The sequence below is a fragment of the Venturia canescens genome, chromosome 11, assembly GCF_019457755.1.
Source record: "Venturia canescens isolate UGA chromosome 11, ASM1945775v1, whole genome shotgun sequence".
In the NCBI taxonomy this organism is placed as follows: Eukaryota; Metazoa; Arthropoda; class Insecta; order Hymenoptera; family Ichneumonidae; genus Venturia; species Venturia canescens.
Window position 1 is genome coordinate 14263875 of NC_057431.1, and position 17149 is coordinate 14281023.

Here is a 17149-nt window from a genome sequence, read left to right on the forward strand (position 1 = left end):
GACTTGACGCCTCTGGATTTTTTCTTGTGGGGATACTTGAAAGATCTTGTTTACAAAGAACGTCCAACTACGCCTGATGATATGCGAGAGAGAATTGTTCGGGCATGTGATTCGATCATTGCCGAAGTGATAAGAAATTCTACGCAATTTGTGATAAGGAGATTGCAGTACTGCATTGATTCCAATGGCAATCACTTTGAACACCTTATGTAAAGTAAGTTCATTTCACATAAAAATAAAGTTCATGTCACTTTTTGATCTTGAATGACCTTGAACAACTTTGACCCCCGGATGTTTTTTATGCAGTTCGTCATGCTCTACAAGAAGGTTGAAAAAAAATGTATCGTACCCTTTAAAAAAGTGGAGATGAACTTCACCGTGCGTCAGCGCCCCCCACTGAAATGAAAAAAAATGGTCGCATTTGATGACCCCTTTCGCACCATCAAACTTTTGTCTGAAATATTTTTTTGTAACGTCGGTAATTACCGAGATATTTAAGGTGGCAATAGTTAGTGCCTCACCCTGTATATTATTTATATAGGAAATAATTCCGACCAAAACATGAAATTACATTATTGCTTGACTTACCTGTCACCATGACTTCGGGTCTTTCTTCTAATGGTACTTCATCTTCGGAATTCTCTTCTGGAAGCCGCATCAGTACCTGGTCTATGTGACCTTTCAGGTTTGCTGTCAGGTTGAGGAATTCAGCAGTGGTTATTTACCTCGATATAAGCTTGTTCCACGCTAATTGAAAAATTTATTTAGAATGGGGAGTATCTTCGGCACAACTACATTTCATTTTTACAATAACTGGGTATCAAAAATATCGTTTCAGTATACTTCAGTGCATTATATCAAACAAATGTTAAGAACATACCATTCGTTAATTCTCTCCGCCTGAAGATTGTTGAATACCGCGGTTGTCGCCGAATTCTCTTGTTCGATTTTAAACTCTCCACGTCGTTTCTGGCTTTCGATGTTAACTTGATGATTTTGCCTAGTTACATATAAATTGTTATTAATCGACAATCATAGGTCGAACGTGAGAAATATTTTCTCTTCCTGATCGACACCGATATTTTTTTAACTTAAATATTTTTGGTACAGATTAATCATGAAATTCACCTATAAAGTCCCAGGCTGACGGATGTTGCCCCATTTGGTCCTTCAGTATGCTATTGTAGGTTTCAATGACATTTTTCAGAGTAGCATACTCGTTTGGAATTTTCGTTGCCGGCAAGTAAGCGAGCGCCATAATTTTCTTAAGAAATAGTTTTGCATCGTTATTTTGTCTAATTATAGGCGTCAGGTGCAGTGCCTTCACTTTTTTAAGTATAGCCTGAAAAAGCATATATATGTGCAATAAGAACTCTGTCAAAAATCTAACGAATTATATTTTTTGTTGCGAATTTTCACTTACCCGGTCATAATGAATACTGCAACCAGTGATGAGTGCACGAAGAAATGCTCTCCCGTGTAGAAAATTTACCGGGGTTTTCATAGGGGCCTGGTTAAATTTCCATAATCTAGTCAGGGTCCTAATGAGGAAACATAATTGGTTCCTGTAGAGGACGGTCACGCTCTCGTAAGCGGGCCCCGTAAGGGAAAAATAATCGGGACCAACATAGAATGCCCCGGTTGTACCCGAACAAAATCGTTAGGGCCAAATGTGGACCCATGAAAGAAGCCCACTTAGAATATTTATTCGGGACCTGCAGAGGATGCCCCTGTCCTCATTTTGAGTTCAGACTCAAATATAAATCCATACTAGGATTCTCATATCTCTTCCTTTTCCAGTCCTTTTCTGAAAGAAACTTATGAGAAAATCAAACAAGGTTGTACATGAAATAAGTTGAGGTTCTATTTGAAAAATAAATTTATTTCGTAAAACTCGAATCCCAGTGTACATCTTATACGGTGTATGAAATTAACAAAAAAAAACTTACCGATCTTAATATTTCCGAATAATGACTTCAATGTTTAAAGAGGATTAACGCGAACATCTAATCAAATGGGTACCTCGCAATCTACGCAAATTATGCGTATCCTTTAGAAAAATGAGATGTTTTATGAGATAGAATGTTTTTAGACGCTCTATTAAACGATATTCCTGCCCGGACGACGCAAGTTCCTCTGACCATGCCAGTCTTTTGAGTTTGCCAAACAAGTTGACAATGCTTGATGATACTTTTTTTCGGTTTCGCCATGAAAATTTCTCACCAGTTCTGAAAATACACTTCCATTAACTTTAAATAAACTAGAACTAGTAATAGAGAAGTAAAGAAATCATACCGAATAATTCTTCATAAAATTTGCTTCCTTTCAACATTATCGCGTCATTTTTCTTTCTCGATTCCCTCATCACGGTACAGCTCATTGCAAAATCACGTGTAAACATTTTTTTGAGTATACCATTAATCGTTTTTTTCATTTCAAAATCCACGAGACTTTCTATACAAGCCCTCTGAAAATATGAATGAGTTATAGGGTAACTAATGTGACAATTTTTATTTTTGTGATTGTCCCAAATAAGCAGGATCAAGAGTTGAGACATCAGACGTGAGAAATATATGCCCGTCTCGCTCGCTCTTCACTTCGGCCACGCAACAAACACGCAAATCTCTTGTAGAAAAGAAATAATACAGAAAATAGAATAAAGAATTTATGTCACGCGATTTATTTTTATTATTTTTATGCGAGTTGTCCCGATAAATGAAAACAAGGATCGGAATTCAGTCAGGAGCTCATGATTTGAAGGACAGAACATTTGTAACATCGGCGTACTTCGAGCAGGGCTCGTACACAACACATGGACACTCACACATACATCACACGTACACCAACTCGCACAAAACCGTCGTCGAATGTTCTCGAAGGCTCGAGAATATTCGAAACTTGGAATTTTGGGAAATCAGCGACGTCGTACATCGCGACATCAGGGGAGTCCCGTCAATAGGGGCGTCTGATCCTTAGAAAATATAAAAATCATCGGCAATATCGTAATTCGTAATATGAAAAATCTCTTCTCCTCCCGTCATAAAAATATCCATCGTCGTTATAATCGGGCCAGGGGTTAATTCACATCATAAAGAACCAATTAATTATTCTCGCGAAAATTCGGGACCCCGTCTAACGCCCCACGAGCATAATTCATGCCACACACCTGTCATAGGGCGAGCATAGATCGAGAAAAGGGGAGAGAGAAGAGCGGTAACGTACTGCGTAACGAGGATCGATATCCTCAGATTTTCGTGAAGTATCGAGCGAGCCAGACGTGGAGATCTCGAGAGTTGAGTGTGACTATAAGTTCCCGCTTTCTTTCATTGATCTGTAATCGATGACCTCTCGAAGAATTTATCCGAACATTATTGTCTTCGCGGCGAATTGTATACTCGTCGTATCGGAAAGTTAAATTCAATTAATCCCGTCAAAAGAGCCAAAATCTCTCGAGAAATACGGTCACGGTGACGGTTTCGCCTCGCGACTTTTGTTCAAGCTTAGAGTTTGTTCTTTTTCTGTTCGTACCCGCGTTCCCAGCTAGTGAAGCGGGGTTTTTCGACAAAATTAAAAGTAAAGTAAATGTAGCTTGCGTGGCCGTGCTCGAAAATCTCCGTGTCGTGATAATTGTGCGAGGACTCGTGGGGAAAAAGTCGGGAATATTTGAGTAAGTTTGAGTGAGATAGAGTGAGTGGATCGGATTCGCTTACGCGTGCGATGGGAAAACAGCTCGGCCGAGTAACCGATCAGCGGGGGCTCGGTGATTTCTTTTGATCCCGTAAATAATTAGTGCATCGTAATTTTCCATCTAAGAATTCCCTGACCACAAGTAGTTCTGTGACAGGACGAAACGAGCTCGATATTAAATTATAAAGTGTGTAGGATCCCGATCGTGTGTGAATGTGGTTCGCGACGTTTTCTCCCGAATTGCGTGGTAGTCCCGTTAAAATTCTCATCAACGATATAAAAATTTGTTAATCAAATATACGAATAAACGAAGTGTTCAACTAATCTTTAAATTGTAACATCAAATTGTGAGTTGAGATTCCAAGTTATTCTTCCTTTCGCCCACCCCCATCCTGCTGCCAGCCAAGCCGGTCAACATTTTCTCTTTCTCTTTTTCGTCGAGTCGCTCAGCGACTGGCACCCACGGGATTTTTCCCGAAACAAAAATCGACGAGAGAGAGAAACGGAGAGTTTTGTGACAAAGTTTGAAAATATGAAAATTTCGGTCACACTAACTAGAAATGGAAATAAAATCAGAGGAATATTGAAAATACGTACGAAATCCTGGTGAAATTCCTTGTCATTTTTTAGTCGTTGTTCAAATGCTCGAAATTCGTCAGTAGATCGAATCTTTGTGAAATTGAATTTTTCACAAAAAGTATGGGTCGTTATTTTATTCAGTTTTGGTTGCATACAGCGTTCAATAGATCGACGGAGTTCCTGTACCTCTTCTTCCAGATTAACGATTTTAGTTGATAATTTGTTCACAGCTCCGTAAATCATCATCGTATCTGTAAGACAATATTGGTAATATTCAATAGTCAATTCAATGTCAATAATAAAATAGTATTAGTTTTAGTACGATATTCGAACGGAAATCTAAAATTTCTAAATGCTCCCCACAACGATGTAAATCTACATATAAATTAATGACGCAGTATTTAAAGATGTGAAACTTTTGAAGGAAATATTTTGACTCTGCAACGATAATTTTTTTTTTTTAATTGACACCCGATTACAGTCATTTATAGTTTTAGAATGTACGTTCTAACCTCAAAACGTATGTAAAATGTCTCTTCTGATACTATGGTATCAGTAGTACAATTAAAAAGTGAAATAAAGAATATGTAAATTTTTTGCAAATACCTGGAGACAAAAATAAGTTGCTGTCACCATCGGCATTATCTCGAGCATGCGTGCGACTGATTTGCTGACGCCCATTTTCAATAGAAACATGTGATCCATTGGTGTTACTATTATTAGCATTGAAATCATGTTTATATGTCGGAACTGTAGTGGGAAAATGTTTAGGAGCAGATTTAGGTTTGTTATTTGAGCTTGCGTATCCTTGAGTGGCACTCAAATTCCGGTCAGTTTTGCTGGGCATGTTTTGGTTTTCTTCATAATTATTATTCCTCACATTCAACTGTTCCTTAGATATTTCAACGTTAGCATCAAAATTTTTGGCAGCAGGTTTAATTATCACTTTTTGAATATTGATCTTCTTTTTAAAGTATTTTTTTTCTTATTACATTTTTCATCGCTAACAGAGGTATCTGATCCACCTGAAAATTAAACTAGAATTTAACCATGAAATCAAAGCAAAATATAAAAATAATATTAAACGTATTCTTTGAATATAAAAGAAAAAAATATATATCACGTTTTATACATGCTGATAATTCGGTATCATATTTTCGTTCTTCAGTAAAATTTTCGTTACTTACAATCTTGATTATTTTCCGATCCTGATGAATTCGATACATTTTTCTCATCAAGAAGATCATCAATATTCTGAGTTTTATACATTTCCGTGATCGCTTCTGATTTTTTTGCGCATTTTCTTCATTGTCAGTTGTGTAAGCAAAATGTGTATCTTCAAGACTGCGCAATTTTCTAAGTGCCTCTTTGTATGTTTCTGTAAAGATTAAATATTGATTCATTTTTAATTACAGACGAAAATTTTTTGTTAGCATGATATGATATTATCATAATTTCTCACCTGCTTAGCCGATCAAGGATACTTCAAACGATGGCCAATTTGTTGGCAGTTGGTCGTTATTCCTGATAAGGCAGTATAGTAAACCTATTTTTTCTTTAGTGTAGGGAGGTGGACAAAATTTTGCCACGCACGAACCAATATTTACGTCGTAGGTGATCCAATGATTATGAATACAATCTATGTATCTTGTACTATTAGGTGCGTCTTCCTTTATGAAGTGCACGAGTTGATACGTCCGTAGCTCTGCGAGTGTGCCAAAATATCAGAAATTATTCTATTGGAGGAATACAATGAAGCTTCGCGAAAATACAATACGGAAGGATCGAATTGCCGACGAATGCTACACTTTTTTTTACAACGTATGAAAAGCTTGTGATTTAGAATGATCCAAATTGTAAATATAATCGCCAACGCGGTATAAATTTTCTTTAAACTGTTTATTGAAAAAACTTACCTTTTTTTAGATTCTTGGTCATTTTTGAAGCACTTAAGAGTGTTGGCAGTAAACAGAATCCAACGTCTATGTCACACGAGGATCTTAGCTGAACCGTAAGCAATAATACTCTGTTTGTTGAATGATAATTCTCCCTCTGCTGCGTGCTTCGATATGATCGATCCCAGCTTCGAAACAAACCCGACACGAATAACCTTGAAACGAACACCGATGCTCTGTCTCGGTCTTAGACCGCTGGAGATTATAAAACTAATGAAAACGTTGGAATTTTTTATTATTATTTCGATTCGTACGTGAATATTCTTTTCCGTACGAATATTCAGCACAGCGAAATACACGATCGAAGAGAATATTAGTCGGTGATCACTACGAAAGATGCTTCTCCGTCCGCCGCGTGTTTCGATATGACCGACACGAACCTCGAAACAAATACGACATTAATAACCTCAAAACAAACACTGATGTTCTGTCTCGCTCTTAGACTGCTCGAGATTACTAAACTAATAAAAACTTTCGAATTTTATAATAATTATGTCGATTGGTACGTGAATATTCTTTTCCGTACGAATACTCAGTGCAGCGAAATACACAATAGAAGAGAATATTAGATATGATCGATGACCACGACAATGTTTGCCTCGGTCCGTCGAAAGACACGCCCTCCCCTTCCGCTGCTCGGTCACGGAAGTATCGCCGAGAAACCTCGAGCTTTGTTTACAAAGTTTGGAAAACGTCTTCAAGCTTCGTATATTAAATCAGTTATTTCAATTTTTTGTTGACTGTAATGTAAGAGTGGAGAATATTTCTCAAATAAAACAAATCTAAAGCGGAATATTCTTTTTTATAAAAGTGCTCAAAAATATTTACTGGGACAACAGTGCATGCTTTGTTCTCTCTTCACTACTCGGGATAAGTTCGACGCGGCGGTTCGAGCGCTGAAATCGCTTTAACGGTTAATAATTATTTATAAAAAAAATGTTTACTTCACACTGTTCGTATTTTTTTCGAATATCTCACCTTTTTTTTCGATGCAGTAAAAAAATACATCAGCACAAAATGGATTTATATAGAAAAAAACTTGCACGGAATCGTAAACGAGCGACCAGAAATTTTATTACGGATTTTGAAACTGATGTACAACAGATGATTCATGATATCAATGAACCAAACCAAATAAATATTTCAAGTAAGTAGTGCCGCCACATTTATTGTGAAAAGCATAAATTTGAGGAACTACATGAAAGATATCAATATTCGTTTTTGATTTTAGACGATGACAAGATCGTTCAAAACAACATTGACGAAAATTATGTGCTAGAGAATGAAGTTGTGGAAAAAAAAGACGATGTGGAAATTTATGGATTAAACGAGAACATTACAGAAGAGGCAGCAGATTTTGAATCCGTTTGTGACGAAGTGAATAACTTGAAAGTGAAAAAAAAATGTAACGAAATTGAAAAATTGCGGAAATGGGCAATCGACTCTAACATTAGTCATAAGCATTTGGACCAATTACTAGAAATTTTGAGAGAGAATCTTTTACCAGATTTGCCGAAGAGTTCAAAAACTTTTTTACGTACAAATTGCTTCCGTTATGATATTCGCGAGATAGCAGATTATAGTACTGACGAACCGGGTCAATTCGTGTACTTTGGAATTGCGACGGGGCTAAAAAAATGTATTGCTGTGTTTCACGAAGGATCGATTAATATCATTATTAATATTGATGGCTTACCTTTGTCACGATCAGGAAAAAAGAGTTTTTGGCCAATATTATGTAAAATCCATTACGATCCCGATATATACAAACCTTTCGAAGTAGCTATTTACTGCGGTGGTAGTAAGCCGAAAAATTTGGATAATTATTTCAATGATTTTATTACTGAAATTAACTATCTTCAGAAAGAGGGTCTCATCATTCACGAAAAAAATTCGACGTTAAATTGAAATGCATAGTTGCGGATAGTAGTAAGGCTATACCAGTTCTAACCCATGGGGCTCTCAGGGGGGAGCGGGGATGGGGGAGCGCGGGGACCGTTGCGGGGCTGCACGGCATGTGGAGGGGAAGGTTCTCGCACAGCGGGGGTGCGGCGGCACTTTGAAGAGACAAAAGATTTTTTTACACCCTCCAATGACTGATTTATGTTTCCGGTATATCAGATTGAACGGAATTTTCTTTTTAAAGTGCTCTTGCCGAAGATGATCTTAATTATCGGACTCCGTGACGAAAGATGTTTACATGTCACACTAATGACAAATTTATGTGTCCGGTGTTACGTATTTTGTATTGTGGCGCAAGTTCCGACAAGATTTCTTTTTCAAAATGCCCCTCCCCCAATTTTTGCTTAGAGGAATATATTGTTTTTTTCTGAGAAAAAATGAAAGTTTGCATCAGACTGGAAGTATTTGCTCTCAATGACAGATTTATGTGTCCTGTGTTACATTCCTGAGATGGCGATTTCTTTTTTCAAAATGCACCTGCCCCTCCCTCGACAAATTTATGTGTCCTGTGTTGCATCTTTTGTATTCCTGAGGTGGTACAAGTTTCGACGAGATTTCTTTTTTCAAAAACTAGTTTTAACTCAGAGATTTCAGGGGGAGTGCGTTGCGGGGGCTGTGTGAAGGTCCTCAGGGTAGTGAGGAAGTGGAGGGGGGATGCAGTGGTCCTGCTTGCGGCATTGCATAGACAAAAGTATATTCGAGGAAAAAAGAATTCGCTGATGCCCAATAACAGATTTATGTTTCCTGCATAGAAAAGTCAGTTGAGACGAAAAGTGTTCTCAATTATTGGTATCCGTGACGAAGGAGACCCCTAATGCGAGATTTATGTGTCCTGTGCTACATTCCTGAGAAGGCAATGAGATTTCTTTGGGAAATGCGCCTGCCTTCCCACCCATTTTTAGCTTGAAAGTTGTCAAGAAGAATGTTTTCCGAGAAAAACTATAAAAATTTTCACATTGGACTAGAAATCTTTACAGAGATGCACAATGACAGATTTATGTGTTCGCTGTTGCACATTTTTTAACCTGCAGAGGGATTTCTCAAAAAGTGTAAGAAGGGATTTTTTGAAGTCAACCGCACTTCCTCCACTTTCTCGATTAGATCTTGGGGATCACATTCGAGTTTCCAGAAAAGTCAAGATTTTTCCTCCCTCCTACTCATCCCCACCTCAGAACCGAAAAAAACGCGTATGTAAAATGAAACAATTTTGAGGAAGGTCCAGACTCTGTTGAGACGACGTAACAGTTACGAGTCGAATTCCGTTCAGCGCATCATGTCTCTCACCGTCGACATTGCTACCAAGCAATTGCTGCGAATGCAAGCAACTCTCCTGCGGACGTTGGAGCAATTTTTGGTGTGGGAACACCAATGTGATACCCTCATCGAATCGTTGGAGGAGCAAGTTCGATCGAAACGACCACGACTGGGATATCACCACTCGGTCACTTCGCAAATCTTGCGTCTCGAATGTTTGAAGCAGGCAACACGCCAACGCTTCATACATTGGGGAGGAGGATTAAATGATCACGGATTAACATGGCGCGAAATTGACAGCGCATTTGAGAATCGCTTGTCAACTGGCGCTGTGATTAATCGTGATCATATCGACCCACGAAAGTTTCTATTGGATGCGTATGAGCTTGTTGAAGAACAAGTGCAGGCTCATATTCGTAAACACAATAGCATCAAAGTGAACACTTCGTTTAACGGAGAGTTTACCGTGGGTGATAAGCGGGCGAATAAAAGTGTCAACACGGCAAATGTTGAACTTTTCACAACATCGGACCTGAGTGAGTGGTATCAGAAGCGAGTCGTGGAGCCGACTCTAAAATCGCTCGAGGAGTTCCAAGAGAGTGACAGCGGCTGGACCTTGACATCCATAACCAATCAAACAGTGAACATTAACAAGTATAATGCCTTACGTGCAGGATGTCACGTTTCATTGGTAAAATGGATACAGTTGAAAAGAGCGGTGGTGAACGTGAAATCGACGGATAATGCGTGTTTTGGATGGGCAATGACTGCTGCTCTTCATCCGGTAGACCGATACAGCGATCGCACATCTTCTTACCTGCATTATTCGACGATATTCGACTTCCGAGGCATCAACTTCCCTATGACGTTGGACCAGATTGGGAGATTTGAAAAGATGAATAATCTCTCAATCAACGTCTATAGCGAGAACAAGGAAGTCATTTTACCAGTCCGCGTGAGCAAGGAGAAAAAAGAGCGCCACATCAACTTGCTGTACATTGAAGACGTGTCGGGATGTGGAATTGGACACTTTGCGTGGATCAAGAATTTATCCCGACTAGTCAACTCTCAACTTAATACTGATGGGCACAAGAAATATATCTGTGATCGGTAAGTAAATTAATATACAACTGTAAAAAATTTCATTCGTTGCGATAATGATGAAAGGTTTTTAAAAATTTGAAATTTATTTTATTGTTACAGATGCCTGCATTACTTTTCAACCATCGAAAAGCTACAGTCTCATGAGGTTGATTGCGGCGTACTCAACGATTGTGCTGTTCAACTACCGGGCGAAAACGACAAATGGCTGGAATTCACGAACGCCAATCGTAAGGAGCGTCTCCCGTTCGTGGTATATGCCGACCTCGAATGTATCCTGGAGAAGACCAACGCTGATGAGAGGGAGAAAAATAAGAGCCAACATCATCGTGTCTTCAGCGTTGGATATTATGTCAAGTGCTCCTACGATGATTCGCTGTCGGGATACCACGAACGAAGAGGTGAGGATTGTGTGGAATGGTTCGTAGAAGAACTTAAGCAATTAGCTTTGCGGGTAGAAAAGATTCTTCTTACGAACGTTCCAATGAAAGAATTGTCTCCGCAAGAGTGGAGGAAATTTCGGGAAGAAAAAGAATGTCATATTTGTGAGAAGCCTTTTGTCGAGGGTGATGAGCGTGTTCGCGATCATTGCCACCTGACAGGGCAATTCAGAGGTCCGGCTCATTCAAATTGTAATTTAAACTATCAGAATTCGTTTTTCATGCCAATAGTTTTCCACAATTTATCCGGTCTTGATGCACATTTTATAATTAAAGAAGTAGCAACTGCGTTCGCGGGGAAAATCGATTTGCTCCCAATAACAAAAGAAAAGTACATCTCTTTCTCGAAAACGGTTCAAACATCTAAAGACACGCGGAAAAATATAAAATTACGTTTCATCGACTCTTTCAGATTTCTCAATACAAGTCTCGATAAACTAGCTTCATTTTTAACTGCGGACAAACTCTTAACTTTAAAATCACAATTTCAAGATTTAGACCATTTTCATTTATTAACACGAAAAGGTGTCTTTCCATACGAGTACATTGATAGTTTGGAAAAGTTGGATGAAACGGAGCTTCCACCGCGAGAAGCATTTTACAGCTCTTTAACTGATTCAACAGTTTCCGAAAAGGAGTATGCACATGCGAAAAATGTGTGGGAACGATTTTCAACGCGAACACTCGGTGAATACAGCGATTTATACTTAAAGACTGACGTATTACTTTTAGCCGATATCTTTGAGAATTTCCGCGATACTTGCCTGAAAAGTTACAGTCTTGACCCTGCGTTTTACTATACTCTCCCCGGATATACCTGGGATGCCATGATGAAATATACAAAGGTAAAGTTTGAATTGCTCACTGACATCGACATGGTATTGTTCGTGGAGAGAGGTATTCGAGGTGGTCTTAGTCAATGCTCCAAAAGACATGCTCGTGCCAATAACAAGTACATGAACTCATATGACCCATCTATTCCATCATCATACTTGATGTATTTTGATGTTAACAATTTGTATGGATGGGCAATGAGTCAACCATTGCCTTATGCAGATTTCGAATGGATTGAAGATCTTGCAAACTTCAACGAGAAGCTTCTTGCAACGGTGAATGCGAAAAAACGATATGTCATACATTATCGTGCATTGCAGCAGTGTTTAAAACATGGTTTGAAAATCACTAAAATCCACAGAGTCTTGAAGTTTAAGCAATCTTCCTGGCTCAAAACATACATTGATTTGAATACACATTTTCGTACACGTGCGAAAAATGATTTTGAAAAAAATCTATTCAAATTAATGAATAATGCTGTGTTTGGAAAAACCATGGAGGATGTTCGTAGTCACGTCCAAGTTAAACTGTTAACGCAATGGGCAGGTCGATATGGAGCAGAGGCTATGATCGCTGAACCTAACTGTCACAGTCGAAGTATTTTTGCGGAAAATTTAATCGCTGTAGAGTTGCGAAATCTCCAAGTCATGTTTAACAAACCGATATATGTTGGCATGTCTATTTTAGATATTTCAAAAACTTGTTTATATGAATTCCATCACGAGTTCATGATGCCGTCGTATGAAAATAAATGTAAAGTCATGTATACGGATACTGATAGTTTAATTTACCATATTGAATGTGAAGATGTGTACGAGGACATGAAATGTAATTTCGACAAATATGACACTAGTGACTATCCCCATGACAACATCTATGGTATACCGCTAATCAACAAAAAGGTCCCGGGTCTCATGAAAGATGAAAACAATGGGACCATAATGACTGAATTCGTTGGACTTAGATCGAAGATGTATGCGACGCGAGTTGAAGGTAAGAACGATGTTAAAAAAGCAAAAGGAGTAAAAAGTAATGTTGTTGCGAGAACCATAAGATTTGAGGATTACGTGACATGCCTTAATCAGCAGATCGAGATGAAACGTTCTCAATCTTCAATTCGCTCGACATTACACAATGTCTATACCATCACAGAGACAAAAATTGCTCTAAGTCCACACGATGACAAGCGGTATGTCATACCTGGAACGGTAGACACGTTGCTATGGGGCCATTACAGTATTCCTGAATTTCCAGAAGCTATGGAGTCATAGATCATACGAATGTGTGCTCATGAGTGTTAAAGATTGAGAGAATATATTTGTACACTGAATGCGAAAAATTGTGAGAGTGGGAACTTGTTCTCAACATTTATACATTTTAATTAATTATACATTTATACATTGTAATAAAAATTCTGTAATGGAGGATTTTTCTCCTCAAAAAAATTTGTACATTTGGAATATATATATTTTGTAATTGATGTTAAATAAATTTTTTTGTGAAACTGTCATTCTTTTTCCTTCAATCTGCTCTTCGTGCGGAGAACTTGATTGGGAAAGGGTCGTAAAAATAGATCAGACTTTGAATTTTCCATCTTTATCGTTTTCAAATCATTTTTATTTATCCAACTATTGTGTGCTTTGTCGAAACCTAGCCACTTTACAAACAACTGACTACCACGTTTCTTCAACACTTTTTCAATGAGATATATGTCGGGATATTTTGCTCGAAGCAGCTCTTGCTCGTAAAAACCACCTGCGATGGGCTCATCTTGATGGTCTTTTATATTATTTGTAAATGGATTAGTTTTTCTCACTCGATATATTGTGAAAATTTCAGTTGTCCAGTTTGGTGTATAACCTTTTTCGAATACATTCTTAAATTTACTTATGCGCACTTTATCGCCGATTTTTAATTTTGCTTGGTTTCCTACTTCAGATCTATTGTATACATTGTGCAATAATTGTTTTTCATTCTCAGCGTTCACATCTTTCGGTTTCATTTTTATCGTACGATGTAATGTATCATTATATTTTATAATTAATGTATCGAGAATATCGATCCATTTCCAGTTTCCGCGAAAACTAAATTGAATCCACATTTTATTCTTAAGTGTACGATTGAAGCGCTCACAAATTGATGCTTTCAAATTACTAAATGTAGAATACAAGTGTATATTATACTTTTTCATCAAAGCCTTAAAGTTCATATTATAAAATTCTTTTCCTCGATCGACGTGAAGATTTTTCGGTATGCGTCCTTTGCTGAGAATCGTCTCCATTGCAGCACTCACATCTTTTCCACTTTTACTCTTCAACGGTGCGGCCCAGGCGAATTTGGAGAATATATCGATGACGGTGAGGCGAAATTTATGGTTGGAGTTGTGTTGTGCATATGCAGACATATCTACAAGATCAGCTTGCCAAGTCTCATCCAGGCCACGTATATCCACATGTCGACGTGGATAATTCCGCCGAGCTGGCTTATGCAGTTCTTCAACCACCGCAAGCTTCTTTTCACTCATTTTTTCTTCTCCCCCCCCCCCCCCCCCCCCACGGTCCTCATCAATTGCAGAAGATAAGAGTCTGGAGGATTTTTCACTGACTTATCATTAGATGATCTCGTAAAAACTAGATATCGTCATGAAGTTCTGAGATTTCTCTCTTTATATTATCAATTTTTTCACGGAGATGGGCGAGCTCGGTTCTCACACGCTTTTCTGCAGCCGCCACATTCGATTCACACTTTTGATTCGTTGTATGAGTCACACTATGAGTTATAGAATGAATGTGTTTGCTGAATGCACCGAGTGTTACAACATCTCGAGCATTTACTGGCTCGCCAACGTTGCTCAGTCGTTTTTGTTCCAAGTCGTAATGACCGTCCGATGTAATTTTGAATCCAGCACCTGGTTTACCCCGAGAACCTGCACCACGTCTACTCAACTTTCGTCCAAACACATCGACGCTCATGTTGGAAATGTGGATGAAAGCAAGCCATCACATGTTAATAAATGATTTCAGCTTCACGCAACTCCTCGATAATCGATATAATTTCATTCGAATGTGATGAATTTCCAGCAGCTTGTGATGCGAGCAATAAGCGAAGACGATCTACCAGCTCATTTGGATCATCCCAATGAACATAGTCGACAGAGGTATGCTTTCGTGCTACCTTATACTGAGGCAGAGCACCACCTTTCTTATCGTTGCTACCGAGCATTTGGGATATATAATTTTTAAATTTACTATTTTTATCCTGACGTACCGCACCCGTGCGCTTATAAAATTTTTTATGAGCATTCGTTGTGATGACAATTTTCTGATATTTCTCCAAGTCATTTGGTGTTACATATTTGAGTTCGGGCTCTTTTTTAAACAACAGTTCCACCAAGCCAATACTTTTGGGATACTTTTCATCTCCAACCACTATATGATCGAGTTCGAAATGAATTGGTGAATCACCAATCATTAATCTGTTTTGAGCGAGATTTCGTACTCCATACACGCCATCTAATCTTGTTTTGTTATTACTACGCAGTAGGCCCAGATATTCACGTATCAAATTATCAACATCTCCAGATGATTCTAAATTATCATCGTCCTCATCATCATTATTATCTTCATGAATATCATTATCACTATTTTTAGTTAAGGGTACACCGACATTCTCATCAGTAATTGCATCATGCCAAATATCATCTTTGAAAGAAATATCTTGCTTCATGCTATTTTCTCCAAAATTTGGAGACTCTTCCTCCTTCTCCTCCTCCTCCTCCTCCTCCTCTTCCTCCTTTTTAACATTTACACGTTCATTCTTAATTTTAGGTTTTTTCGTATATGAAACTAGTGCTTCTAATGGTTCAACAATCGGTTTAAACACATCTTGCATTTTCTGCTGAGCACTATCACGTCCACTTTTCAACATTCGATGTTTTCGTCTGATTGCATCACTCGCCTTGGCAAGTTCACTCAATACAGCCGTCTCCTTTAAAAGTTCTTTGCGCTTCATGTTGACACGTGTAAGTCAGACTTTAGACTGTCTTGTAAAATCCAGGGGAAAAATTATTTATCATCATCATCATCATCGACAGTGACGAAAGAATCAAATCCCCTTCTATATCTTCCAGCATTCAATTCACTGTCCTTGTCAATCGTGATGAATCCATACTTGTCCGATTTCCAACACTTGACACACATTTTTTTGAAACTTGCATAAGTCATATCCGTATTGACATGATCATTATATACATGCTTGAGGTTCATATCATCTTGTTTGAATAGCACTATGAAATTTGCATTGTCTCTCACGAAGTGTTTCGGAATACGAGTATACGTCTGACAGAGATAAAAACTATCCACAATCTCGTGTCTTCCCATGGAAAAAAATGCTCTCACGTTGTCCTGTTTCTCACACGCTATATCGTCAAAGATGAATATGGAGTTTGGGCGAGCTTCACTAGGTGCCACAACTTGTTCATGCTCGTTAAATTGAAAAAATTCCACTCCTTCCACAGGTTTAAGCATTTGCTTGAGCAATCGGTATTTTGGCTGCTTCAACGATTTTGAGTATAGATATATATTCTCAAATCTCAAACCATTTGGATGTATTAGGAGCGTGAGTAAGGCATTCGTTTTTCCACAATTCGAGGGGCCACAAAATACGGCTCGAATGCTGTTAGGTAGTAAGTTTCCATGACGCTTCTTCACACTACCCGCTCCAACAATAAATTCATCGAAATTTATTATGGGGAGTTGACCGCTCGAAACTTGTTTCTTCGACTTCATCTCGCGTGCGACTGATGGAAAAAATCATATAAATGCAACTTTATAATGTTGGAATAGTCAGTCGAGTTGTAACCACTGCAGAGTGATGATTGTACATGATAAACCTGGTAAAGGTTTGGTAAACAGTATAATCAACAATCTCCCCGTGGAACTACATCTACCGGGCTGTCAATATTGTGGACCTGGTACGAAATTGATCAGACGTCTTGCTCGTGGTGATCCTGGTATAAACGCGCTGGACGCTGCGTGTAAAGAACACGATATCGCATATTCGAAAAATCGTGAAAACTTGGAAGCACGACATCTGGCGGATAAAATTTTGGCTGAACAAGCCTGGCAACGTGTAACCTCGAAAGACGCAAGTCTTGGTGAAAGAGCAAGTGCTTGGGCCGTGACAAACATTATGAAGGCGAAAAATAAATTTGGTCTAGGTATGAAACGAGTGCCGAAAAAGACCAAAAAAAGTGTTTGCCTGAAAAATATCATTAGTGCCGCAAAGAAAGCCATGATTCGTAGTGGTGACCCCCGTGAAATCGTCATGTCAGCATTG

The 17149-nt window shown here is 38.5% G+C and overlaps 2 protein-coding genes across 2 annotated transcripts; one reads left to right on the forward strand and one right to left on the reverse strand.

The window, feature by feature from the left end:
* Positions 1 to 242: 242 nt before the first annotated feature.
* LOC122417773 (uncharacterized) lies at positions 243 to 2230 on the reverse strand. The gene is made up of 6 exons (XM_043431570.1): positions 1950 to 2230; positions 1424 to 1817; positions 1129 to 1342; positions 881 to 1000; positions 572 to 690; positions 243 to 317 (listed from the first exon to the last, which is right to left on the reverse strand). Exons 2-6 carry the CDS (start codon positions 1502 to 1504, stop codon positions 243 to 245), a joined length of 609 nt encoding a protein of 202 aa, XP_043287505.1. The 5' UTR covers positions 1505 to 1817; positions 1950 to 2230.
* Positions 2231 to 10200: 7970 nt separating this feature from the next.
* LOC122417774 (uncharacterized) lies at positions 10201 to 11414 on the forward strand. The gene is made up of 4 exons (XM_043431571.1): positions 10201 to 10547; positions 10641 to 10716; positions 10825 to 10992; positions 11391 to 11414. The coding sequence occupies exons 1-4, from the start codon at positions 10201 to 10203 to the stop codon at positions 11412 to 11414; spliced, it is 615 nt and encodes a 204-aa protein (XP_043287506.1).
* The last annotated feature ends 5735 nt before the right edge of the window (positions 11415 to 17149 follow it).

Bases quoted from the DNA above. Each gene is read 5' to 3' on its own strand.
- LOC122417774 (XM_043431571.1), top strand. From the start codon at position 10,201: ATGACTGCTGCTCTTCATCCGGTAGACCGATACAGCGATCGCACATCT. The intron at 10,548-10,640 runs GTAAGTAAATTA...TTATTGTTACAG, and splicing joins AAGAAATATATCTGTGATCG to ATGCCTGCATTACTTTTCAA. The intron at 10,993-11,390 runs GTAGAAAAGATT...CGACTCTTTCAG, and splicing joins TTAAGCAATTAGCTTTGCGG to ATTTCTCAATACAAGTCTCG.
- LOC122417773 (XM_043431570.1), bottom strand. From the start codon at position 1,504: ATGAAAACCCCGGTAAATTTTCTACACGGGAGAGCATTTCTTCGTGCA. The intron at 1,001-1,128 runs GTGAATTTCATG...ATATGTAACTAG, and splicing joins GTCAGCCTGGGACTTTATAG to GCAAAATCATCAAGTTAACA. The intron at 318-571 runs GTAATTTCATGT...ACCTTCTTGTAG, and splicing joins CAGGTAAGTCAAGCAATAAT to AGCATGACGAACTGCATAAA.